The sequence below is a fragment of the Carex rostrata genome, chromosome 3 (assembly GCF_964058835.1).
Source record: "Carex rostrata chromosome 3, lpCarRost1.2, whole genome shotgun sequence".
In the NCBI taxonomy this organism is placed as follows: domain Eukaryota; kingdom Viridiplantae; phylum Streptophyta; class Magnoliopsida; order Poales; family Cyperaceae; genus Carex; species Carex rostrata.
This window is the reverse complement of record NC_135920.1, coordinates 11,882,900-11,904,932: the sequence shown is the minus strand read 5'-3', so window position 1 is coordinate 11,904,932 and position 22,033 is coordinate 11,882,900. Positions and strand designations below refer to the sequence as shown.

Genomic DNA, 22,033 nt, shown 5'->3' with positions numbered 1-22,033 from the left:
GTTGAGTCTTCTCAATTGAAAAGGAAAAATATGGAAATAAAGGAATAAGGAAACAAATAAATATATAGCTAAATTTCAGAATTTGTTCATTTTAAATTGTAACGTATCGTGTGGCAGCACATGTGGTGAGTATGTTTTTAACTAAATTTAGACTTTTATACATAAAAGAGATGCATTTAATCAAAAAAAGACAAATTATGTAATTGGAGAGCTGAGATCAAATCCGAAGTTTCATCTCTCAATCATAGCCGTTGGCGGATCGGACACCCAATGTGCTTAATAATAGAATGAAGATATATATATATAGAGAGAGAGAGAGAGAGTGTGTGTGTGTGTGTGTGACTAATGTGCATTCGAATGTATATGGGCCGAAATACATACGGTCCAAATTTGACTTTTCAAAATCCAAACGGTTGATCAGAACCGTTCATCTTGTTTTCCATATTAATATGTGCTTGGAGACCAAATTTTACATTTTTCTGAATTTATTTACTATTTATTAAGTATTTTACAAAATTGTTGATCCAACGGTGGCTACTAATTTTACTGTTTTGTTAAGCCACCGTTGGATCAACAATTTTGTAAAATACTTAATAAATAGTAAAAAAATTCAGAAAAATGTAAAATTTGGTCTCCAAGCACATATTAATATGGAGAACAAGATGAACGGTTCGGATCGACCGTTTGAATTTTGAAAAGTCAAATTTGGACCGTATGTATTTTAGCCCATATACATTTGAATGCACATTAGTCGCTCTCTCTCTCTATATATATATATTTTGCGCGGATGCATTTTTATAAAAATAAAAAAAATCAATGGTTCAGATTTAAAATTTAAGAATTTAATATTAAATAATTATGTCGTGGTAATTTATGGCAACAAAATTTTTGTGGAAGAGCCTTCTCGTAAGAAAAGTCAAAGGAATGTCAAGGTGCATTTGGATGGAGCGAGATTAGCACTAATTCGAAAATAATACTATATTTTTGAGCCATTCAATATTTGAATGGAGCAAGAATAGCACTAATCCATTATTTTTTTGTTGTCTTATATGAATTAGTTCACTATTCTACTAATCCAATCAAAAGTTGAGTTAGCTACTATTCTCAAACTTGAGATAACTCTATTCTTTATTTCATCCAAATATAAAGGAAGAAGAAGACCAAGAAGGAAAAGGAGTCATCTCATCTCATAGTGGAGATGATGATGTTACAAAGCACTAGAGGACTAAAGAGAAACCGACTCCAATCCGGACTCGGATGTTTATAAGCTATCAAATCTCAATTAGTTTTTTAAATAGGATTATGCTATTTAATGTTCATAATAATTTTTTTTTTAATTTTGAATTCACGACTTCGTATATAGAATTGTCTTTGAATTCACATCACCTGAGTTAACTTAAATTTTGAGTTTAAATTTGGACCTTCATATATGCTTGAGAGTTTAGCACGAATATTAAACGGATCGGTGCATTTTGTTGCTGCTTTTATGCAATTTTCTAATACTTTGTTTGACATAATTTGCAAAACAAACATTAGTTGAATTTAACCATTTACATAATTGAGTAAGTTTGTAGGTTCAAGCCTTTAATTGTGAGATTAACAATGAAGAATCAAAGATGGGTTCAAGATCTTAATTGCAAGATTCATATGAAGAAGAACCAAGGTTCATGAAGAGTTTAATTGCAAGATTTATTTGAAGAACCAAAGAAGTTAACAAGACTTTACGAAGTTATAGATTTGTAATAATCATATAGTTAAATAAAGGAGTAGAACTAGGGTGCTCTTAAGCTTACCAAAGTTTTGGTGAGCTTAACTCTAAAACTCATCAAATCAATTTCAAATGACGAATCCGAACCGTTGAAACCCGTCTACCTTACGTGTGATGCATCTACATGTGAAATTTTTAAACATTCGAATTAATTTAGTATAAAGTCAAGTGGTCAAAAACGTTCAAAAAATGAATGCACTAAAATTAATTTATTAACCTTCTAATTTTGACCGCTTGACTTTATACTAAATTAATTCAAATGTTTAAAAATTTCACATGTAGATACATCACACGTAAGGTAGGCGGTTTCAACGGTTCAGATTTGTCATTTGAAATCGATTTGATGAGTTTTAGAGTTAAGCTTACCAAAACTTTGGTGAGCTTAAGAGCACCCTAGTTCTACTCTAAATAAAGTATATTTGAAGAGTTAAGTAAAGTATATTTGAGGCTTGTTGATTTATGAAGCATCCATTCGGAACGAACCAAATCGTATGGAACATATAAAATCATAAAAAACAGAGAAGTTCCAGTTTGGTTTTGTCTAGGACGAATGTCATCTGTTGGAACGCTTATCAAGTTTTGTGGGATAAATTGTACTAATTGTCCTGAACAGACATAAACGTTTAGAACAGTTAATATCAATTTAATTTAATTGAGGAAACCATAATTTCAATATTCTTATAAACCGTTATGACGGATCACTTCTGTTAGAACAAATCTGACAAATCTGGAGCCCCCACTATAAAAGTAGTTGCCCCGCTTCAGATTTGACTAAGCTAGCCGCCTTCCACATTCAAAAAACATTTATTGTGCATTCTTGAAAGTTTTCATTGTTGAGTGAGCTTAAACTTCAATATTTTCTCAACATCTCAAATTCACTCGACTTATCTTCTTGGAAATATAGTTTAGTGTCTATAATTTATTTCTAGAGCCTTTCCATCCTAGTTAGTGCATCCTGCTTGTAGGGCATTGAAGGGTTCACTAGCTCAAGCATTTTCGCTTACATATAACCATAGTTGTGTGATGATCCCAATGAACCCTCCAGCTCGAGCTTGCAGTCTCACTTTGTGCACAAGTTAGGCCGTGACTTCCCACCTTTATTGGACTCACGTGTCACGAGCTATATCATTTCTTTTGGATAATAGGAAAGAGGCACCAACGAGGTTGCTTTACCCTAGAGATATAGAAATTTTACGTCGAACTCCGTTATTATCTTGCTTGTCAAATTTATCTAACTCTACTATATTTACTTTACTCATGCAGTCATGCATGCTTATTTGGTAATTGTTTAAATTGTTTTTTTTGAGGGTAAGGTGGCAAGATGCCATCCTACGGTTTTTTAGAGAGTTTGAACAAAAAACACCCAGGTGCCGTTAGGGACTACATATTTCACCTTGGTTGAATTGATCAAAATTTTAATTGGACAACCTGTATATAAATTCAAAATTTGAGCTGCCTCATAGAATCTATACTCGTTGTTCTTTATTACTCGACCAAAAGTTAGTTCTTGAACATCGATTGGTTGTTTGTAGGATTTTTTTTATATATATATATATATATATGATATGGACTGGATATTATTGTTAATGATATTTATTTTTGTCTTAAATTAGCTGTTCAAAAACTTCTAAACTATGTTAATAGTCGACACGATTGATGCTATTGCGAAAAAAATTGTTTTTCTCATAGATACTCCGATTAAAATAATTGTACAATATTTTGTTCAGATATTATTTGATAATGGTTAGGAAACTTATATATATGCTACAATCACACTAATTGTACATTGTTCAGTTATGATAGATAAATCATATTAGAATAATTATTCTATTAAGATCAACTGGAACAATAATAGTTTCACATTATAATTCTCCCATTAACTTATTACATTAAAGTTTAAACCAACAAAGTCTTATGTCAAATATCCCGACTTCTATATATACCATAATAAATAATATTATTATTATTATATTATTTTCATAGGTAGAAAACAACACACCTAGCTTCCTCGTGAGATTTAAATTCCAAATCTGAGGAGTGTAAAATACTAATTAGGTGCATGCTGCGTTGATTGGATGCACCCATACCACCAGCATGGATAGAATTACTTTTTCGATTTCATCATTAAAATTGTCAAATTAATGCCACGTGGATAGAAATCTACTATACTATTCTAGATCCAGCATACAAAGTACGGAATGAACCTTGTTCTGCGACCAAAAACAAACTCTAGAAAACTAAATTTAGCTTCATTTGGGAAAATATTTTCCCATTTTGTTTTTATTTCGCCTTCTCTGAAGTACCTTAAATTTTGAGTTTACACCTTGATCGTCCGATCAGAATTTGGCCAATCCGTTCCGACGTGGAATGCATGGGATCCTTTAATATTCGCACTGGAACAGATCGGACGGTCACGATCTAAACTCAAAATTCTGAGTTAACTCAGGTGATATGAATTCACCAGTCTTTTGGCCCGAAAAGGTATTATCACCACAAATTTAAAACCAGTGGGGAGAGGAGAGGCAGGAAGAAAAGAATCTAATGGCGTCGACGCCATCCCTTTACCGAGTTTCTATCGTTAATCGACACTTACCCGACTTCCGATCGGCGGCGCATCCATGGAGACAACGACGTTGGTGGTCCCCGTCCACCTCCGGACCACGTAGCCGAGGTTTTTCATTCCCGCTGCCTCCGGCGCTGGCGGCGGGTTCGAGGTCCGAAGACTCCTCTGCTCCTTACGAGATGTCAGTCGAGAGCGCACTCAAGTTATTGGGTGTCAATAAAGGAGCTACCTTTGATGAAATCCTAAGAGCAAAGAATGCTGTTGCAGCGACTTGCAAGGACGACCCTGAAGCAACTGCTCAGGTGCAACTCTCTCTGTTTGCATTATATCATGATTGGGATTTGGGAGCCTTTTTTTGTAAAATTTAGGTAGAATTTGATTTGATTGACAGTTTATTCAGGGAAAAGTAATGTGGCCCCGAGTTTTGTAGATTACCAACTACACTTAACCAGTTGTATGGGGTGCTCATTTGAGCTTCATATCTGATATTTCCTGTTAATTCAAAAAATCCAACTGAGCCGAAATAATTACACAAGTATAATAAATATATTAATATCATAGGTTCAAAAATACGAAGCTAATTGTAATTTTTGGGTTAAAATCGTCGTCATTACTGCTGATATCTCATTAAACTTGTTTTGTTTGAACTTCTGCATTTCTAAATACTAATTTTTTTTTTCAGATAGAGGCTGCATATGACACTTTGCTGATGCAAAGTCTTTCACAAAGGCGAGCTGGTAAGGTTGCAAGCAGCAGGATCCGATATGCTGATGTCAAACCTGTTAGGCGTGCTGGTTCTGGTCCCACGCCTCAGTGGATGCAAAAAGCCATAAACAATCCACCTGTTTCAATTGTAACACCAACTAATAGAGACTTGGGGATCCAGGCAGGTGTATTTGGAACTTTGATGGTTTTCACATTTGCGAGTGGATCATCTGCTTTGTTATCGGGTCCATACACTGCTCCTGATGTTCCCGGGTACATATTGGCTACTGGGTTTGGAGCTTCGCTGTACTTTTTAGCAAAGAAGAACGTGAACTTAGGTACCTGATTTGTTACTTTTTTCACTTTATTGATATTTCATGGATAAATCCCCTATGAAAGAGATAGGCAGATCAACTAGTAAAACTCAATTACATATGCTGAACATTTTCTCATCTTTTGCCCTCAGCTTCTATCCCAGTAATGGATTCCATTATTTGAAGATAAGCTGCTGTTCCATTTTTTCTTTCTTTTATTTTATTTTTCCTGCAGTACTTAAAGAAGGATCAAATTTAAATCTTAATGCCCACATATTTGAGCCTTTGACCACATTTGTGACAATTCACCCAACCTCATATTTATCCTCAATGGGGGAAAAAACTAATATTCCCAAAGTTTACGTCATTGAGACTGTTGGTCATGTAATTTCTGTGGAAGGTTATTAATTGGTAAATTGGGTCTGATGGGGGTTATGGTTCCAATATTTGTTGCTTGCATACTATTTGAACGAATGACCCTCGACTAAACTGTTAAAGAAACCTTGTATTACCATTGTACTTGTATATATGAATATCTATTAGGTTACAAGCTTTCATGGAAATTACACCATGGTTCTTACTGTACTAGCGGATAAGACTCAAAACTTGCAGTAGTTGCACCTCGTACTTTACTTTTGTCAGATTGGTTGATGAAAAATTCTGTCAAATGTCTACATTTTGCTCCTACAATCAGAAATTACACTTAAATCAAGCCAATCAAAACTAGAGTGCAGGTTCTAAATTATGACTGATTTGGTTGTTGATATGGTAAATATTAGGGCTTCTGTTGTCGTTTTTGCTTGAATTTATGGTTTTGATATTAAGACATTATTTACAATAATCCCTGAAAAATGCTGGATGGTACGATTAACAATGGTTTGAACAGTATAATAAATCTTGGGTGTCATCTGCTAGGGAAATATTTTGGTGTGTTTTGCAAAACTCTAAATGTTATCGTCTCTAATTACATTTATATCATTTTTGCAGGAAAAGCTGCATTGATAACAATAGGGGGCCTTGTTGTAGGAGCAGTGATAGGTTCAACAATCGAGAGTTGGTTACAAGTGGATGTTGTACCAATTTTTGGGATACGTTCTCCTGCTGTCATTGTTAGTGAATTCATACTCTTTTCACAGCTGGTGACGTCATTGTACCTTCGGTAGTGCTGTGAATTTATTTATGCATTTATATACTCGTATAGTCATATTCCTTTGTAATTAGCTGAAACAGTTAGGTTCTGTATCTGCTTGGAAAAAATGCAGAAAATTATATGGCTCGTTTTAAGCTTACAAAAGATGGGGAGGCAACTGTGAATAGCAAGAACTTAAGGACGGGACAGGTTATTCTGCTACTGAAATGGAAACCTTAGCCAGTGGATACCAGCAGCTTTAATTGTGGTTTCAGCACAGCTGGAGCTGAAGAAGCCAACAATTATTGAAATTAACTCGATATTTGATTCAGAAACAAAATTTAGATCTGGAATACCTTTCTGAATATACATCCTTCTATGCTCTAATTGTAATTCTATCCAGAATTTGGTTCCGTCTATGAAGAGCATTGATATCTTGATTTGCTGATTCCTGCAGATACTCTAACATTTAGTTATATTGCTCTGTTTAGTTGTCCGGATCACCTGAAGTAACTCAAATTTTGAGTTTAGATCAGGACCGTCCGATCAGAATTCAGGCCAATCTGGCCTGAGGTGGATAGACGGGACCCTTTTAATATTCATGCCAAAGCAGATCTGACTACACAATTTACATCAAATATTTGGTGGTCGTTTTTCCTTTAAACCAGAAAGGAGAGTGCTATCATTAATCATGTTTCCATAAAATACAACTAATATTTGTTGCATGAAAAAAAATCATATAAACGAATAAACAGCAATTACATCGCTAACAAAAATAATCTAATCAAGTTGCAATCAGCACACTGTCAGGCGTAACTACAAGAACTTGTGAACAAGAACAAAGAGGGGATAGTACACTTAAATTCCACTTGATCTCTTTATTCTTTTGAGGCAGATTTCTCATTTACTACCATAAAACTTCATATTAGTTTGTACGTCTCCGGAAAAGAGTAATTCGAGAAACACCAAAGTTCTCCTCAACCCCCTTTTCCTGCTTTCTTCGGAAGTGAGCAAGGGAGACTTTTGAAGAAAGGATTGGACAAACGTGGGATATATTAACAGGTTTGCTACGGGCAAGTACAGGGTAAAAGGGGAATTTTGTTTCTGACAAGGGTTCACAAAAAAGATCCGGTTTCCCCGCCTAAGAAAGCTTCAAGTTATTGTAAGCTTTGGCACCTCTATTATGTGGAAGTATATGGTGCAAGAGAATTTGATGGCACTAAGATGCCTCCTCCTTTCAGCGATACTGTGGGCCCCTTGTTCCAGCTAGGTTTGCTCATGAGATTCTGATCGAGAAACAAAACAACAACAGTTATATCATCGTGAAAATGCCGCCGCACCCCACGGTCGATTTTTTTCAGATCAGAGTATCTCATTTCTCTCTTTTTTGCCGCCTCCTGCAAAGCCACTTTCACAAGCTTTCTCGCTATACCCTGCAAAAGTCACTATGTAATTTTAGAAAGAATTACAGTTTCAACTTGCAGGTACCTAAATTTGACCTATATGCAATAGTAAATATCAGACTTTAGTGAAGTATACTTATGCCAGGTATATGGAAAATAACCTATACATCTGATTCTGATAGTATGCTACTGCTACCTGTATTAACTCAACTAGTCTCTGTGCATCTCTTGACTTTATCGGAGTTTAATTACCCAATTGAACTAGTCAGTTTAAGTAGGATTAAATTGACTTAATTGTACCAGTTCAATTAACTTTTCTCTTAGTTACACTAAATTTCAGCGGCTCAGTTGCAAACCTTGAGGCACTGGTATGTCCAGTTACCCTGTCAGTCCAGCATCGAAATTGAGTCAATCCTAGGCAAGCAGTGGTGTTTTTCTTCACTTAAAATTAGCATTAAAAACACAAAAACGTACATTACGAGGGCTATTTTGTACAATGCGAACAGCTTCCTCATTGGTGAGATGCTCCCAGAGGCCATCTGACGCAAAAATAAGAAACTGATCATGCTGCTGTAGTTGGTGCACTGAAATTGATGGCTCGGCACTCAGTATGGACTTTTGAAATGGTTCTCTCAGACGAAACTTTGCATGCAATGGTTCTCGATTGAATTCTGACTTTTTTAGATATACATCTCCAATCGACCTTGACACCTGAAAGTAAAGAATTTACAGAATTTATAATTTTAAATTTGTAATGCAACTTGCAGGGTTCCCCATTGATATATGCCTCCACTTGTATTACCGACATATGCTAATTCGATATATGGTGCTGATACACACATGAGACACATGTGATACATCATAAATATAAAAATAACTTTCTGTACTTTCTTTTTTGGAGAGATTAGGAAGTCGTCAAATAATGCAATAAAAGTGGGATAAAAGAACTGCCTCCCCTTGGACTGGACTTATCATGTCACTTTATTAAAAAACAAAAGATAGTGATTGCATGTTCATTTTTAAGCTGCTGCTTATTTTAGAAAATAAATGACTGAACATGAAATAATTCTATAAATGTTAAAACATACATCTAAAATGAATGGCATCAAAGATTTTATAAAAAAAAATATTATTTTATCCAAGTAGTATTGCATAGAAATATTTATATTTGTTACCATCTAAAGTAGCTACCGGTCCTGAATTCCCATGCTTAACAGACTTTCTCCACTTAGTCAACCCATAACAGAACAATTTTTATTTGTAATACTATAATTCTTTTTTCTTTTGATTTTACCAGATAATCTCTCTTTTTTCTCTGAATTAGAAAAGAATTAGAAGGGACCATCACTGAAAATTTTAAAACATTTCATATATATTAACCAGTAAAAAAGTGCAGTGGGTTGAATCAGGTATAAATGAGACCCATACAAGCACTGTTGCCCATAATTGTTCATAAAGTAGCTACCAGTCCTGAATTCCCATGCTTAACAGACTTTCTCCAATTAGTCAACCCATAACAGAACAATTTTTATTTGTAATACTATAATTCTTTTTTCTTTTAATTTTACCAGATAATCTCTCTTTTTTCTCTGAATTAGAAAAGAATTAGAAGGGACCATCACTGAAAATTTTAAAACATTTCATATATATTAACCAGTAAAAAAGTGCAGTGGGTTGAATCAGGTATAAATGAGACCCATACAAGCACTGTTACCCATAATTGTTCATAAAGTAGCTACCAGTCCTGAATTCCCATGCTTAACAGACTTTCTCCGATTAGTCAACCCATAACAGAACAATTTTTATTTGTAATACTATAATTCTCTTTTCTTTTAATTTTACCAGATAACCTCTCTTTTTTCTCTGAATTAGAAAAGAATTAGAAGGGACCGTCCCTGAAAATTTTAAAACATTTCATATATATTAACCAGTAAAAAAAGTGCAGTGGATTGAATCAGGTATAAATGAGACCCATACAAGCACTGTTACCCATAATTGTTCATAAAGTAGCTACCAGTCCTGAATTCCCATGCTTAACAGACTTTCTCCACTTAGTCAACCCATAACAGAACAATTTTTATTTGTAATACTTTAATTCTCTTTTCTTTTAATTTTACCAGATAACCTCTCTTTTTTCTCTGAATTAGAAAAGAATTAGAGGGGACCATCACTGAAAATTTTAAAACATTTCATATATATTAACCAGTAAAAAAGTGCAGTGGGTTGAATCAGGTATAATGAGACCCATACAAGCACTATTACCCATAATTGTTCATAAAGATACAATCATTTACACAGTTGATAAAAAATTAAAAACTATTTATAGACAAAAAGTGAGAGCAGGTAGGGCAGGGTGTAAGTGAGATGCCATACCTTGCTCAGACCCACCAACTTTTTGTTATCAACTAAAAGATAGTTTTCTGTCCAAATTCTTTGATAAAGCTTGTAAAAGAATACAAAAAGTGCAATTATACTAATATTGAACAGAAAAAAACAGCAAGTACCAAACAACCAGTGATACACCAATAGTACCTGAATAATGCCCTTCACACGCCATACATTATGCTTTAGCATCACGACTTGGGGGTCATCGGGATGTGCCGCTTGCAACTCCTGCCTGACTGACTCAATTGCAGCATTATGCTCTACTGAGAGCTGGACCGGCAGGACTTCTCCAGTAGCCTTGACAACCCTCCCCAGCACAACTCGAGAGTCACCCGCATTGGCAACAAAGAGGGTTCCGCCACATACCACACTGACCAGGCAGCATGAGCCGACTGCTGCAATTTGCGGCTTGATGGGCCACTGCTTGGTCACCACTGACAGGAACCCCTCCTCGGTTGCCTGGAATGCTTTTCGGATCACATCTGCTGACATGGCTTGTTGCTCTGATGTAAACCCTGGATTTGACATTGGGTGGTAATGGTTGAAGCAAAGTCAGAAATTGAATTAGGAAATAAGATGACATTATCTAACTGAGTCCCCAAAACAATGTTCTTTTCTTATTTTTTGATGTATCTAGTAATATATGGGGTCAAATTAATTGCAAATACTATTATTAGATATCTATATGGTTTCCCAACTTTCCTAATCCAATTATATCCAAAGAGCTGATTTTTTGATGTATTCAATATAGAAGTTCATTTGTTTTAGAGATTATATTTACTGGATTTTGATAACAGTGTATCATCATTCTGATTTTTAGTATATAATCTTATATCTCATGAGAGTCGAATAAAACCTCCGTTAAGTGGGAGAGAAAAACATGCAACGAACTTTCCAACAGAAAAATCTTAAAAATTGCAAAATAATTAACTGAAGTATAGTTATGAATGTAATAAGTACAGGGGCGGAGCTGATAAGTAACCCCCCTTTCCTCTCTGCATCCACCCTTGAATAATTACAATGCAAAACTAAGGCAAAACTATAAATGAAAAAGTACAAATAGTTGACAAAATTAAATAAACTTCAGAAACTTACTTTTAAGATGATAAAACAAGTTCTCATTGATGTACCGGGATGTCTCTGGGCCGCCATGCCCGTCATAGATCCCGACAAAGGTCCCACATGGACCTGGTTCTACCGAGCTTAGCGGGCCCGATTCTACTTGGCTTTGGTCTTCCAGAAGGTTATTGGCCTGAACCACTGCCATAGAGAACTCACCACTGACATGTTGCCCCAAATCTTTGTACCATAACAGGCCCTGCCTTCGGCCAACTGAATCAGACCCGTTTACATCGCGACCCGATTGTGAGCTCCAGCAAGTCTTGAAGAAATCCATTAAGGTAGATACTTATAGCATCAATCATCTCACCCAGCACAAGACATGTATGTATTCCTTTTAACTGGTTAATCTCCTACACAATGCCTGAACAAATTAGAAAAAGGAAAAGATATATGAAAAGGTACCCAGTATCAGAAATGGGTTGTTTTGAGATATTTAATATAAAGATCCCTTTTGTACAAAAAGTATAATACTTAAAAAGCAAAAATAAATAATTCACCATCTCTTTCATACCTCTAATCAGGAATCGTTGCTCAGCTTTTAATTAGACCGAATTGCAGCTCAGGATCAAAGACTTGCCTCCTGTTAGCCCAATCTAACCTAATACCAAGCAGATGAACAGTTCTGATAAGCAAACAAGGTAGTACAGCAATTATTACCTGATAGAAAGAGAGAAAGAGAGAGAAAACAAGGACCCACTATTGTTTTCTTATTCGTTTGTGGAGCGCTACGCCAGATTATGAATCTACAGCTCAGGCCTCAGATCTGGAAACCCATCAAAATCACAGAGAAATATTGAGAGGTCTCTGACAGTGCCTTAAATCAGAGACAGAGATAGAAGCAAACAAGCAAAGGCACCTCCTTTCCTTTCCCTCTGTGAAACCAATCACTGAACTGAAATTGCAAATAAAAAGAGAGATAAGTGGAAACAGCTCACCACAATCTCTTTCTCTCTCTCTTTATATCTTCCCGGGTCTCAGTGTGTAGAGTTCTACTATAGAGACAAAAAACCATAAAAGGGAAGAAACAAAGAAGAGCTAGTAGCCAGCAAGACAAGCAGAGAAATGGGCTCTACCTTTGCTAATTGGAGAAATGGAGCTTTGTCCATTTTTTGGGACCCCCAATTTCCATGCGATTTTATAAATAAATATACATGCATACGTCTCTCTTGGGATTTAAAAAATTATAATTCCGATAATGATTTCTTTTTACTTTTTTATAGATAAACATTTTCAATTTCTCAGTACAAAACAAAACCGTTAAAACTTATTTTTCCACGCCAAAATTTTGGGTTTGAATTTTCTTTTCTTATTTTAATGAAGTTGGAGGTCAAATTAACCAACTGTTATTAATATACATAAGAGACAAATAGCATTACAAAGTAAATGTTTAACGACAAGAAATGAATTCTCACTTTCAAATTTTTAATATCAAGAAATCAATTCGCACTTTCGGTTTGGTAACATTAAATAGATAGCAATCCATTGAATTTTTTTTATAAACTATAAATAATTAAATCAAATTTACGAAACCAATATGATTGTTTTTTTTTTTTTTTGAAAAATCATAAGGACCCCAGAATTGTCTTTTTCTAAGACCGAATGGCCCATTCGGTCTCACCATTTTTTTTAGTTTTTTCACAACTTCTCGTGTGGCCGTTTGTGTAGGGACCTATTTATTGATTGTGCAATTAATTGATGTTCCCTTTCTCAAATTAGATTTAAATACTTCGTATATCACAATTGAGCAAGGGGATTAAAAACCTAAACATGTTTAATTTGGTACCAAATTGTGTTAGGCATAAATTTTAAATTATTACATGCTAGTTATATGACGAGCTCATAATAAATTGTGGATTAATTTTGATGTACAACATGATATTCTCACAGTCAAAAAGGAAAAAGTATATTTTTTTTTCTTAAAATAATATAAAATTCAATTTTCCTCCAAGGTTGAGCGGTTCGTATAAAACATCATAATCTCAAAAACTTAAAATTTAAATCATAACATATCACAGAAAAAAGATGCTACAATAAGAGAAAATTTCCAAGCTATTGTTTTCTCTCATTGAGTTCGAATTAAATTACAGCATGATTTCTCCGTAACGGAAAAATATAGAAAAAAAACTATGGACACCGAATGCACCATTATGGGGTAAAAAAATTATAGAGACCGAATGCACTGTTCGGTCTGAGGTAAAAATGGATCTTTTGTGGCCGTAGTTGTGGAGAAATGAAAAAACTGAAAAAAAATAAATAAATGATGAGACCGAATGGGCCATTCAGTCTGAAAAAAAAAACAATTCTAGAGACCGAATGAATCATTCGGTCCATGTAATTTGTTTTTTAAAAAAAGTAATTATATTAGTTTCCTAAATTTAATTTAATTATTTATGATTTATAAAAAAAATTCCAATCCGTGACACTAATCTTTTGTAATGCTAGTGTCTTTTCATCTTTGTAATGCTAGTGTCTTTTCATCTTTTGTAATGTGTTAGACTTTCCAATTCCCCAAAATCATGGAGGAAAATAATTCTCTAAATCTAGGTCTCTAAGACCTATGACATGTTAGTTTATTGTATTTTTTTAATGAAATGACAGAAAAGACTCGTAAATTTCTGATTATATTATTTTTATCGAAATCTTTATTAATATTAAAAAATGATAATTTAATCATCTGCATCCATTTTTGAATTATTTCTTATTCTATCTGATTCAGAAAATAATTCTCTAAATCTAGGCTTACTTTATGGAGAATAATTTTTCAGATTCAAAGGTTATCTTTACGGAGAATATTCTCCGGATTTGAGTTTTTTTTATTTTTTTTACTAAAATAGAAAATATTATGATTTATTTATTTTTTTGTATTAAAATATTAGAAATATTTTATATTTTTTTAAATAGATGGAATACTATATAATTTGATTTATTAGAAAGACTACGACAAATAATTCGGATCAATATTTTTCAGGCTGAATTTTTTACGACTGTAAAGAAAATTAAAATATTTGTGTATTATTGAAAAAAAATAAAAAAATTTTGGATATGAGTTATTGATCCTCGTTCAAAAGCCACTTCTAAGTAAATAAATAAAATATTATGATTACATTTAAATTCCATGATATTGTATCTATTGTGAAACAAAATTGATAAGAAATCATTTCATCTTAGTTTTGTGAAAGCAATTTTTTTTTCAAAAATAAAAGGACCATAATATATTTTTTTATTTACCTAGAAATGATTTTTGAACCGGGATCAATAACTCAGATTCAAATCATTTATAATTTTTAAATAACACACAAACAAATATTTTAATTTTTCTTACAGTCGCAAAAAATCCAATCGGAAAAATATTGATTTGGGTTATTTGTCGCAGTCTTTCTAATAAATCAAATTATATAGTATTTTATTGGATAATTCTAGTATTTTAGTACAAAAAATAAATAATCATAACATTTCCTATATTAATTAAAAAAACTCCAATCCAGAGAATAATTCTTCGGAAATCCAAATTCGGAAAATTATTCTCTGAATTTGCGTTAACCGAAGTGTCTCTGGATTCGAAAAATAATTTTTTTAAAAGAAGGTCTGGATCCACAGAATTATTGGGCGGATTTCGAATTTTCTTGAATTTAGGTGCATGATGTTAAATTTTATATATTTTTTTAATATTAATAAATTTTCGGTTATTTTTAGTTGGACTTTGGCATATGATGTACTGAAAGTCATCTTATATAGCAGTTTAGCTATATAATAGGGTTTGAAATATTAATTACGTGCCTCAAATATTTGCTCTTTTAATTTAGCAGTATTGTATAAGAGTCTAATTTTAATAATATAGTGTGACAAATTAATGCTGTAAAATTCAAATTCATAACAATGCTTTTAAAATTCCTCAACTGATAAAACTTATGTGAACATATAAGATTTGTGCACTAAGATTTAAATTTAATAGACCGAAGTATTTTATTTTTTTTAAACGAGTTTACCTATTAAAATGAGGTTATAATCGGAATTTTTATTTACATATTAAAATTCAAAATTTGCCGTTGCAAACTCAAAATAAAATTATTTTGTTTCAACAATTCGAAACTTAAACTTTCTAACTCAAGAATAAAAAAATAATTATGTTTGACACCCAAATACATTAGAATTAATTGGATCTACCTCCAAGATTTTCGAAAGTTGCATTTCTGTTTTAATGCGGTGGGATCATTGCTGGGCCAGTGACCTAATTTGTTTCGCCTTTTACTGGTGCGTATACCTTTTATATATGAGGATGGTTCAAATGCCTCCATGTTTTTGTACCTTCATTATGCCTTCATCTCTCTTCATTATTTTCAAAGTTCAAACAGTCGATCCGAACCGCTCAACCTAATCTCCATACTAAAATATGTTTGGAGACCAAATTTTATATTTTTAGGAATTTTTTTACTATTTTTTTAGATAGGTACAAAAATACTGTTTTTAGATGGTTCAGATTTACTGATTTTGTACCTATCTAAAAAAATAGTAAAAAAATTCCTAAAAACATAAAATTTGGTCTCCAAACATATTTTAGTATGGAGGTTAGGTTGAGCGGTTCGGATCGACTGTTTGAACTTTGAAAATGATAGACAGAAATGGAGGCATGATGAAGGCACAAAATGTCACACCCCAAATCCACGGGGGTCTGACAGCCTGCCGCGTGTATAAATCAAGCGGCACATATACACGCAAGGCAGTGGATCTTTTATATGCATTGCCAATATCCTCACTCGCTGCGTCCGAGTAACAAACCTGAAAATAATCGGGAGGGTGGGGGTGAGAATAAATTCTCAGTGCGAAATTTGCCACAGTTTAGATTATTGGACTTGCAATCAAACTCTATATTCAACAATGAAACCCAAACAATAAACAATTCAAACAGATATATATTCATAAACATAAATAACAGAATGCCAATGCACGACAACAGTTAAATCAACCTGCAACACAGTTTACGGAATTTCCAAGATGAATTTCAAACACAACATATATTTTGGCTTAACTCGATTCATAACTCAGTTCATTAGGGCTTGTAGCAATTACAGATGTTCTTTCGAGCTGAACCTTTATCAAACCCACATCTGTAGGGTTACTGACACCTACAGATGGCCAACCGCTGGACCCTTTATCTGACACCCATCTACAACCGCTTGGCTTAACAGTTTATTAAGGTCTGGTTCAAATCATGTAAAGAAAATCCACTTTAGAATCGTTTCCAATATTCGTCATATTCAATCGACCGTTCAAATGCATTAACACGTAGGAAAATGCTACCGAGCCATAGACGTTACACAAGTCAACCACGATTTCCAATCACACATCTCATAACATAATCACCCTCCCTCGTCCCAACCGGTACTGGGAATATCGAGGGCCGTTCACCTAAGGCCATTTAGGATCTTGGGAATCCAAGTCAGCATACAGCCCGACTTGGCAAATTCATTGGATCCAAGTGCTTAACTTCGTAAATCCATTCACATACATATCAAATCAAATCGTGGTGACTTTCAATAAAATCAGATCATAATAGATCGACACAACCTACAACCATACCAGCATGCAAATCACTCAAGTCACATCAATTCGAATTTAATTTGATTGGGCTATGCAAATGCTCTACACAATTCAGTGATGCAATCAATGATATTCAACATGACAAACGAATACACAGTTTAATTCCTGAAAATAAAGTATCAAACAAGTCCAAGAATCCCGCACCTTATTATGACGAGCGTACCGCTTAATTTAAAGATCAGGCGTCTCAAATTGCCTCGCGAAATCTGGCTCGACTGAGCCTACACCTATATTATACGATTACTTCGTTTAGTTCGGTTACATTCTCAAAACTTAAATTCCAAAAGCCGTCTTTCAATTCGTCAATCCTTTTATACCTTTCGGCTCATTTATAATCATTTTAATTCAAGTCCAATTCCAAATTTACATATACACATCATGTCATATTCATTTCAATTCGATTCAAGTATATCCCAACCGCAAAGTCACGGCTATCATTCATATCAATTCACATATTTTTCATATTGGTTCTCAATTAATCTAATTTCACACATTGGTGTCTACTTTGCAATTCAACCCTTTTATTCCTTTTTATTACTTAACATTTATTCAATCTCACATAGGCCTTATGTTTTATAATTCATACCCCTTATATTTTTTTTTTATAAAAATTCTCAAGGCTTGTATTTTGCACAAAACAACCTTCAATTTAATTTATTTACATTTTTGGTCCCTGTCAAGTCAAGGACTGGTACACACACAAAATCAGCACCATTTACCGGGAAAATCAACAACCCGAGCAAAGGTGTAATTAACTATAATTCCCTTTACAAAATCCTAACTACAATTCCCTTTAATTCATACAATCACTATGGTCATATATTTTACCATTCCGACCATTTATAAAATCATTTTGCAATATACCCCTTATACTTAATTTATTCGAGCAATTCGATCGAGTCGGGAAAATCAACAACCCGTACTCGAAACTTAACAAATTCACATCCTACGACATTAATCAACTCATCAATACACACAATTCACGAATTTTAGAAATTAACCGCAAAAGGAAATGTCGAAAGAAAGTGGCATGTTCCGAGGGTTTCGCCTCGCCTCGCGGCCATCTCACTCGAGCACAAGCAAGCACCATAGCAGCACCAAGGGAGTACCGGGACAGCACCAATCGACACCAGCACGGCTCAGCACCATAACCCTAGTTTCTAGGGTTTCTCGAAAGCTCGCAAAAATCAACGGCAATTGCGAAGGATCCAAGAGATTAGTGCCCCGGGTTAGATAGAGAGAGGAGAGGATGGGGTGGCGGCCGGCGGGGTGGCCGTGGCAGCAACGCAAGGGAAGAGGAGCGGAGCCCCTGTTTTTGGGCGTAGAATTTCTGGCGGGTCAGGCGGGTCGGACCAAGAAGAGGAGGAGAGGGAGATGGGGCTGTGGCGCGGCGCGGCTCGCCGGCGACGGAGGAGGGAAGAGGGGGCGGAGCCCCTCTGTTTCTTTGGCGTAGCAAGAGGAAAGGAAAGGGGGGTTGGGGATGGGTCACGGACAGAGACAGAGGAGGAGAGGAAAAAAAATAGGGAGGTTTTCTTAATTGATGCTTCAAGATTCGTGCTACAAGGTTTGAATGGTTGAGACTTTCCAAAAGAAACAAAGTTTAAATTAATTGATACCTATAGGGTGCGAATTAAATCTGACGAAAATCAGAAGTTATAAATTTTCAATTATCTTTGTTATAAGTTTTATTTTTTTCTTCTAAATGAGTTCTAAAGTTTAATAATTCATATCATGTAATTATCCACAAATCATTCCTTCATTTCATGACTCGAATCGAGGCTTCATAAAATTTCCATAATGTCGTACGAATATTTTCAAGTGTTGATAATTCAATTTTAGAACCCGAAAAATTTGATATCAAATAGTGTATATATATAAATATCAAATCGAATATCTAAAATTCATAATTGAATGAAATTGTAAGTTTTATATTAATCTTACTGGTACAATAATTTTGTATATTTATTCTCTTAATTAGAACTCAATACAACTATTTATTTTATGTTTTAACCCTCTAAATTTTAATGTACATAATTTTATGATTCATTTCTATTTCGAAATTTTAGTTTCGTTTTAGTCGGTCAGAAAATTTCTGAACGATCGTTAAGTTAATTAAACTTTTTATTTAAGCAAAATTGATCGATTTATCAATTTTAATCAAGTTTTAAAATTTCGGAATGTAACACAAAAACATGAAGGCATTTGAACCCTCCTCTTTATGTGTGTGTATATATATATATATATATATATATATATAAGAATATGCTAGCATGCAACGGTTTAATATTTGATTTTTCAAAATCCTAACGGTCGATCCGAACCGTTCATCTTGTTCTTCATATTAATATGTGTTTGGAGACCAAATTTTATATTTTTTTGGAATTTTTTTACTATTTTTTTAGATTTATTGAAAATCGCTGTTTTCAGCAAATCTGGACCATAAAAAAACAGCGATTTTCAATAAATCTAAAAAAATAGTAACAAATTCCAAAAAATGTAAAATTTGATCTCCAAACACATATTAATATGGAGAACAAGATGAACGGTTCGGATCGACTGTTAGGATTTTGAAAAGTCTAATATTGAGCCGTTGCACGGAAGGCCTTTATGCTACGCGTAGCATGCTAGCATATTTCTATATATGTGTAAAATAGTTTCGGGGTTTCATTTCATGAGTGAATGATTGTTTTTCGACCATTGGTCTATCAGTGGCTCGCCACGCCTATCACGACCCTCCTCCTTTATCCTGGCTTGGAACAGGCTGTGCAGAAACTGCACAGGCGAAGTTTATTTTATGATTGTGATTGAGTTTCATTTCTAGCCTACTCCAACTTATTTGAGACTAAAAGCTTAGTTGTTGTTGTTGTTGTTGTTGTTGTTGTAATAGTTTCCGGGTATTCTGAATTGTATATCGATATGAAAATTTTGAATTGTTGGAATAGTTTATTGCAATTTTAAGCTATAATAACAACATTCCTATTTGGCATATGAGTGTGTACAAATTGCAGGAGAAATATATTGACAAAGTTATTTCGGCTTTATGTAGCTTATGAGTTGTATAATTTTTATTTTTATTTTTATTTTATTGTTTGTGTGTTGTATGAAGCAAACTAGTCCTCATATTAAAATGAAAAATAAACCCTCACTACTAGATAAGGTTCAAAGGTCACATAATGAGACTAATGAATAGTACACCTATACTAGTACTATATAAATCTTTTGCACAGTTGCGCTGAAATAACTACAGAGAAGAGAAAAAGGTGTTAAACTTTGGTCCCACACGAGCATTGATAATTTTAGCAATTATTAGCAGCACCAAAAAGGAAGAAATAAGCACTTTGTACATTCATACGCAGATATTTTTAAAAAATTGGGATTCCTTCTGGCGACCGTAATGCTCGTAGCAAGATGCATAAACGGATCCATATACAAATTGGGGTTACTTATGGATTTCAATTTTTTTTATTTTAATTCAATACTAATTGTTTTGTTCAAAGTGCTTACTCTTGGTTTGATATAGTGTCTATCTCTGATTCGAGTTAGTTCGATTTTTGAATCGATTCCTTCTGAGTTTTGATCGATTCTGTATAATTCGTTTTTTTTTTATATGCAATACTCTATTTCATAAATAGAATGAAAAATAATAAGAGAACAAGAAATGTCTGACGGTAGGATCTATTATTATAATTCTAAGAAACGAGTTTGGCTGAACTTTTGTGCTTTTTATTATTCAATACTTATATTTCATTTAAATTTTTATCTAAATTTTGACTTCAATTTGCTAATTGACTAAGAACAGTTCCACTTTAAATTGTGCCAAGTGAAATTGTTAGCTTACTAAAAATATTTTAATTACGTGTCAATAGATTTTATGATTATAACATATTTTATAATTATAACAGATTTTATAATAAACATAGTTACAGGGATTGAGTTGAAATTATGTACCCGATAAGTTAATGAGTTTGAACCTAATTAGCTATTTAAATTCAATCAGTGTCCTATCCTAACAGAAATCTTAGATCCGCTCATGAATAAAACATATACATACTTATGAATACAAAAATGGATATTCGACACGGCATGCACAACACTGTGTGATACCAGAGGTGGAGTTAAGTAATAGGTATGGAGGCTGAGCGTAGCCGGAATTTTAATCAAGGATGAGAAAAAACCTACAAATTTAATCCCAAATTTTAAATGTTCATGATATTTTTTTTCATATCATTAGTTAATTTAAAGAAAGAAAACAAAAATAAATAAAAATAGGAAAAGGAAAAATTAAGGGAAAAAATATAGAAACTAATTCAAACACAAAATTGAGAGAAATGGAGGCATCCCGGAGGCCGAAATGGAGAGAAAGAAGAGAAATAAATGAGGTAAATGGAGGTATCCTATGCATTTCAATTGGAGTGGAGAAGAAAAGAGGAGGAGCCAGTTTCTTCTCTCAATTAATCTGACATGTTGACTTTTTTAGTTTATATTTTATTATGACATAGCTCATAAAATTTCATTACAGATTCTTTGGAGGCTCATGAACGGATGAAAGGATCATCTTCCCCATAGAGTATTTGAAAAAATCGAAGAAGAAGAGCAAACTGGATTTGAAAAATTATGAAAATGAAAAACAGAGATATAAAATTTTCGAACTAATTTGTTGCAGACAGAGATAGATGGAGTTGAGAAGAACACATTTACACCTTTGCACTGCAGGGTAGGCAAAATTAATTATAATCGGAGTAGGTAAAAACTCAAATATATATATTAGTATAAACTTGATTATCAAAATTAGGGATTGGGCAGTTGATTCATTCTTGGACGACTGTAGCTCTGTCTCTGTTTGGGAATCAATTGATCTCTATTTCATAATACTATAAAATTGACTTTCATTTTCCGCAGGAAAACTTTATAATTGACCTTCATATATATTTGACTCACATAATTTGAAAGTCTTAATCCATCCCTGCATGATTCAGTATTTTTAATAAAATATGGACACAATACGTTTCAGACACAGCCTCATAATTTTAATATAAACATATATTT

The 22,033-nt window shown here is 33.7% G+C and overlaps 2 protein-coding genes across 9 annotated transcripts; one reads left to right on the top strand and one right to left on the bottom strand.

The window, feature by feature from the left end:
• Window positions 1-4,243: 4,243 nt before the first annotated feature.
• Window positions 4,244-6,674, top strand: LOC144551523 (chaperone (DUF3353)). Its single transcript, XM_078299512.1, has 3 exons — window positions 4,244-4,633; window positions 5,014-5,374; window positions 6,338-6,674. The coding sequence occupies exons 1-3, from the start codon at window positions 4,310-4,312 to the stop codon at window positions 6,511-6,513; spliced, it is 861 nt and encodes a 286-aa protein (XP_078155638.1). The 5' UTR covers window positions 4,244-4,309; the 3' UTR covers window positions 6,514-6,674.
• Window positions 6,675-7,130: 456 nt separating this feature from the next.
• On the bottom strand, window positions 7,131-12,582 carry LOC144551522 (putative protein phosphatase 2C 28). Of its 8 annotated transcripts, none has more exons than XM_078299506.1 (7): window positions 12,463-12,582; window positions 12,087-12,276; window positions 11,901-11,987; window positions 11,363-11,750; window positions 10,415-10,782; window positions 8,357-8,593; window positions 7,131-7,912 (listed from the first exon to the last, which is right to left on the bottom strand). In XM_078299506.1, the coding sequence occupies exons 4-7, from the start codon at window positions 11,661-11,663 to the stop codon at window positions 7,661-7,663; spliced, it is 1,158 nt and encodes a 385-aa protein (XP_078155632.1). In that variant the 5' UTR covers window positions 11,664-11,750; window positions 11,901-11,987; window positions 12,087-12,276; window positions 12,463-12,582; the 3' UTR covers window positions 7,131-7,660. The 8 variants fall into 8 exon arrangements, with proteins under 8 accessions (XP_078155632.1, XP_078155631.1, XP_078155633.1 ...); XM_078299505.1 differs by having other exon boundaries at window positions 12,087-12,381; window positions 12,463-12,504; XM_078299507.1 differs by lacking the exon at window positions 12,463-12,582 and having other exon boundaries at window positions 12,083-12,452.
• Between the last annotated feature and the right edge of the window lie 9,451 nt (window positions 12,583-22,033).

Excerpts from the sequence above, each read along its gene's own strand:
- LOC144551523 (XM_078299512.1), top strand. The coding sequence starts at position 4,310 with ATGGCGTCGACGCCATCCCTTTACCGAGTTTCTATCGTTAATCGACAC. Across the intron at positions 4,634-5,013 it reads ACCCTGAAGCAACTGCTCAG|ATAGAGGCTGCATATGACAC; the intron begins GTGCAACTCTCT and ends TTTTTTTTTCAG. Across the intron at positions 5,375-6,337 it reads AAAGAAGAACGTGAACTTAG|GAAAAGCTGCATTGATAACA; the intron begins GTACCTGATTTG and ends TCATTTTTGCAG.
- LOC144551522 (XM_078299506.1), bottom strand. The coding sequence starts at position 11,663 with ATGGATTTCTTCAAGACTTGCTGGAGCTCACAATCGGGTCGCGATGTA. Across the intron at positions 8,594-10,414 it reads GTGTGAAGGGCATTATTCAG|GTGTCAAGGTCGATTGGAGA; the intron begins GTACTATTGGTG and ends CTTTACTTTCAG. Across the intron at positions 7,913-8,356 it reads TACAAAATAGCCCTCGTAAT|GGTATAGCGAGAAAGCTTGT; the intron begins GTACGTTTTTGT and ends TGACTTTTGCAG.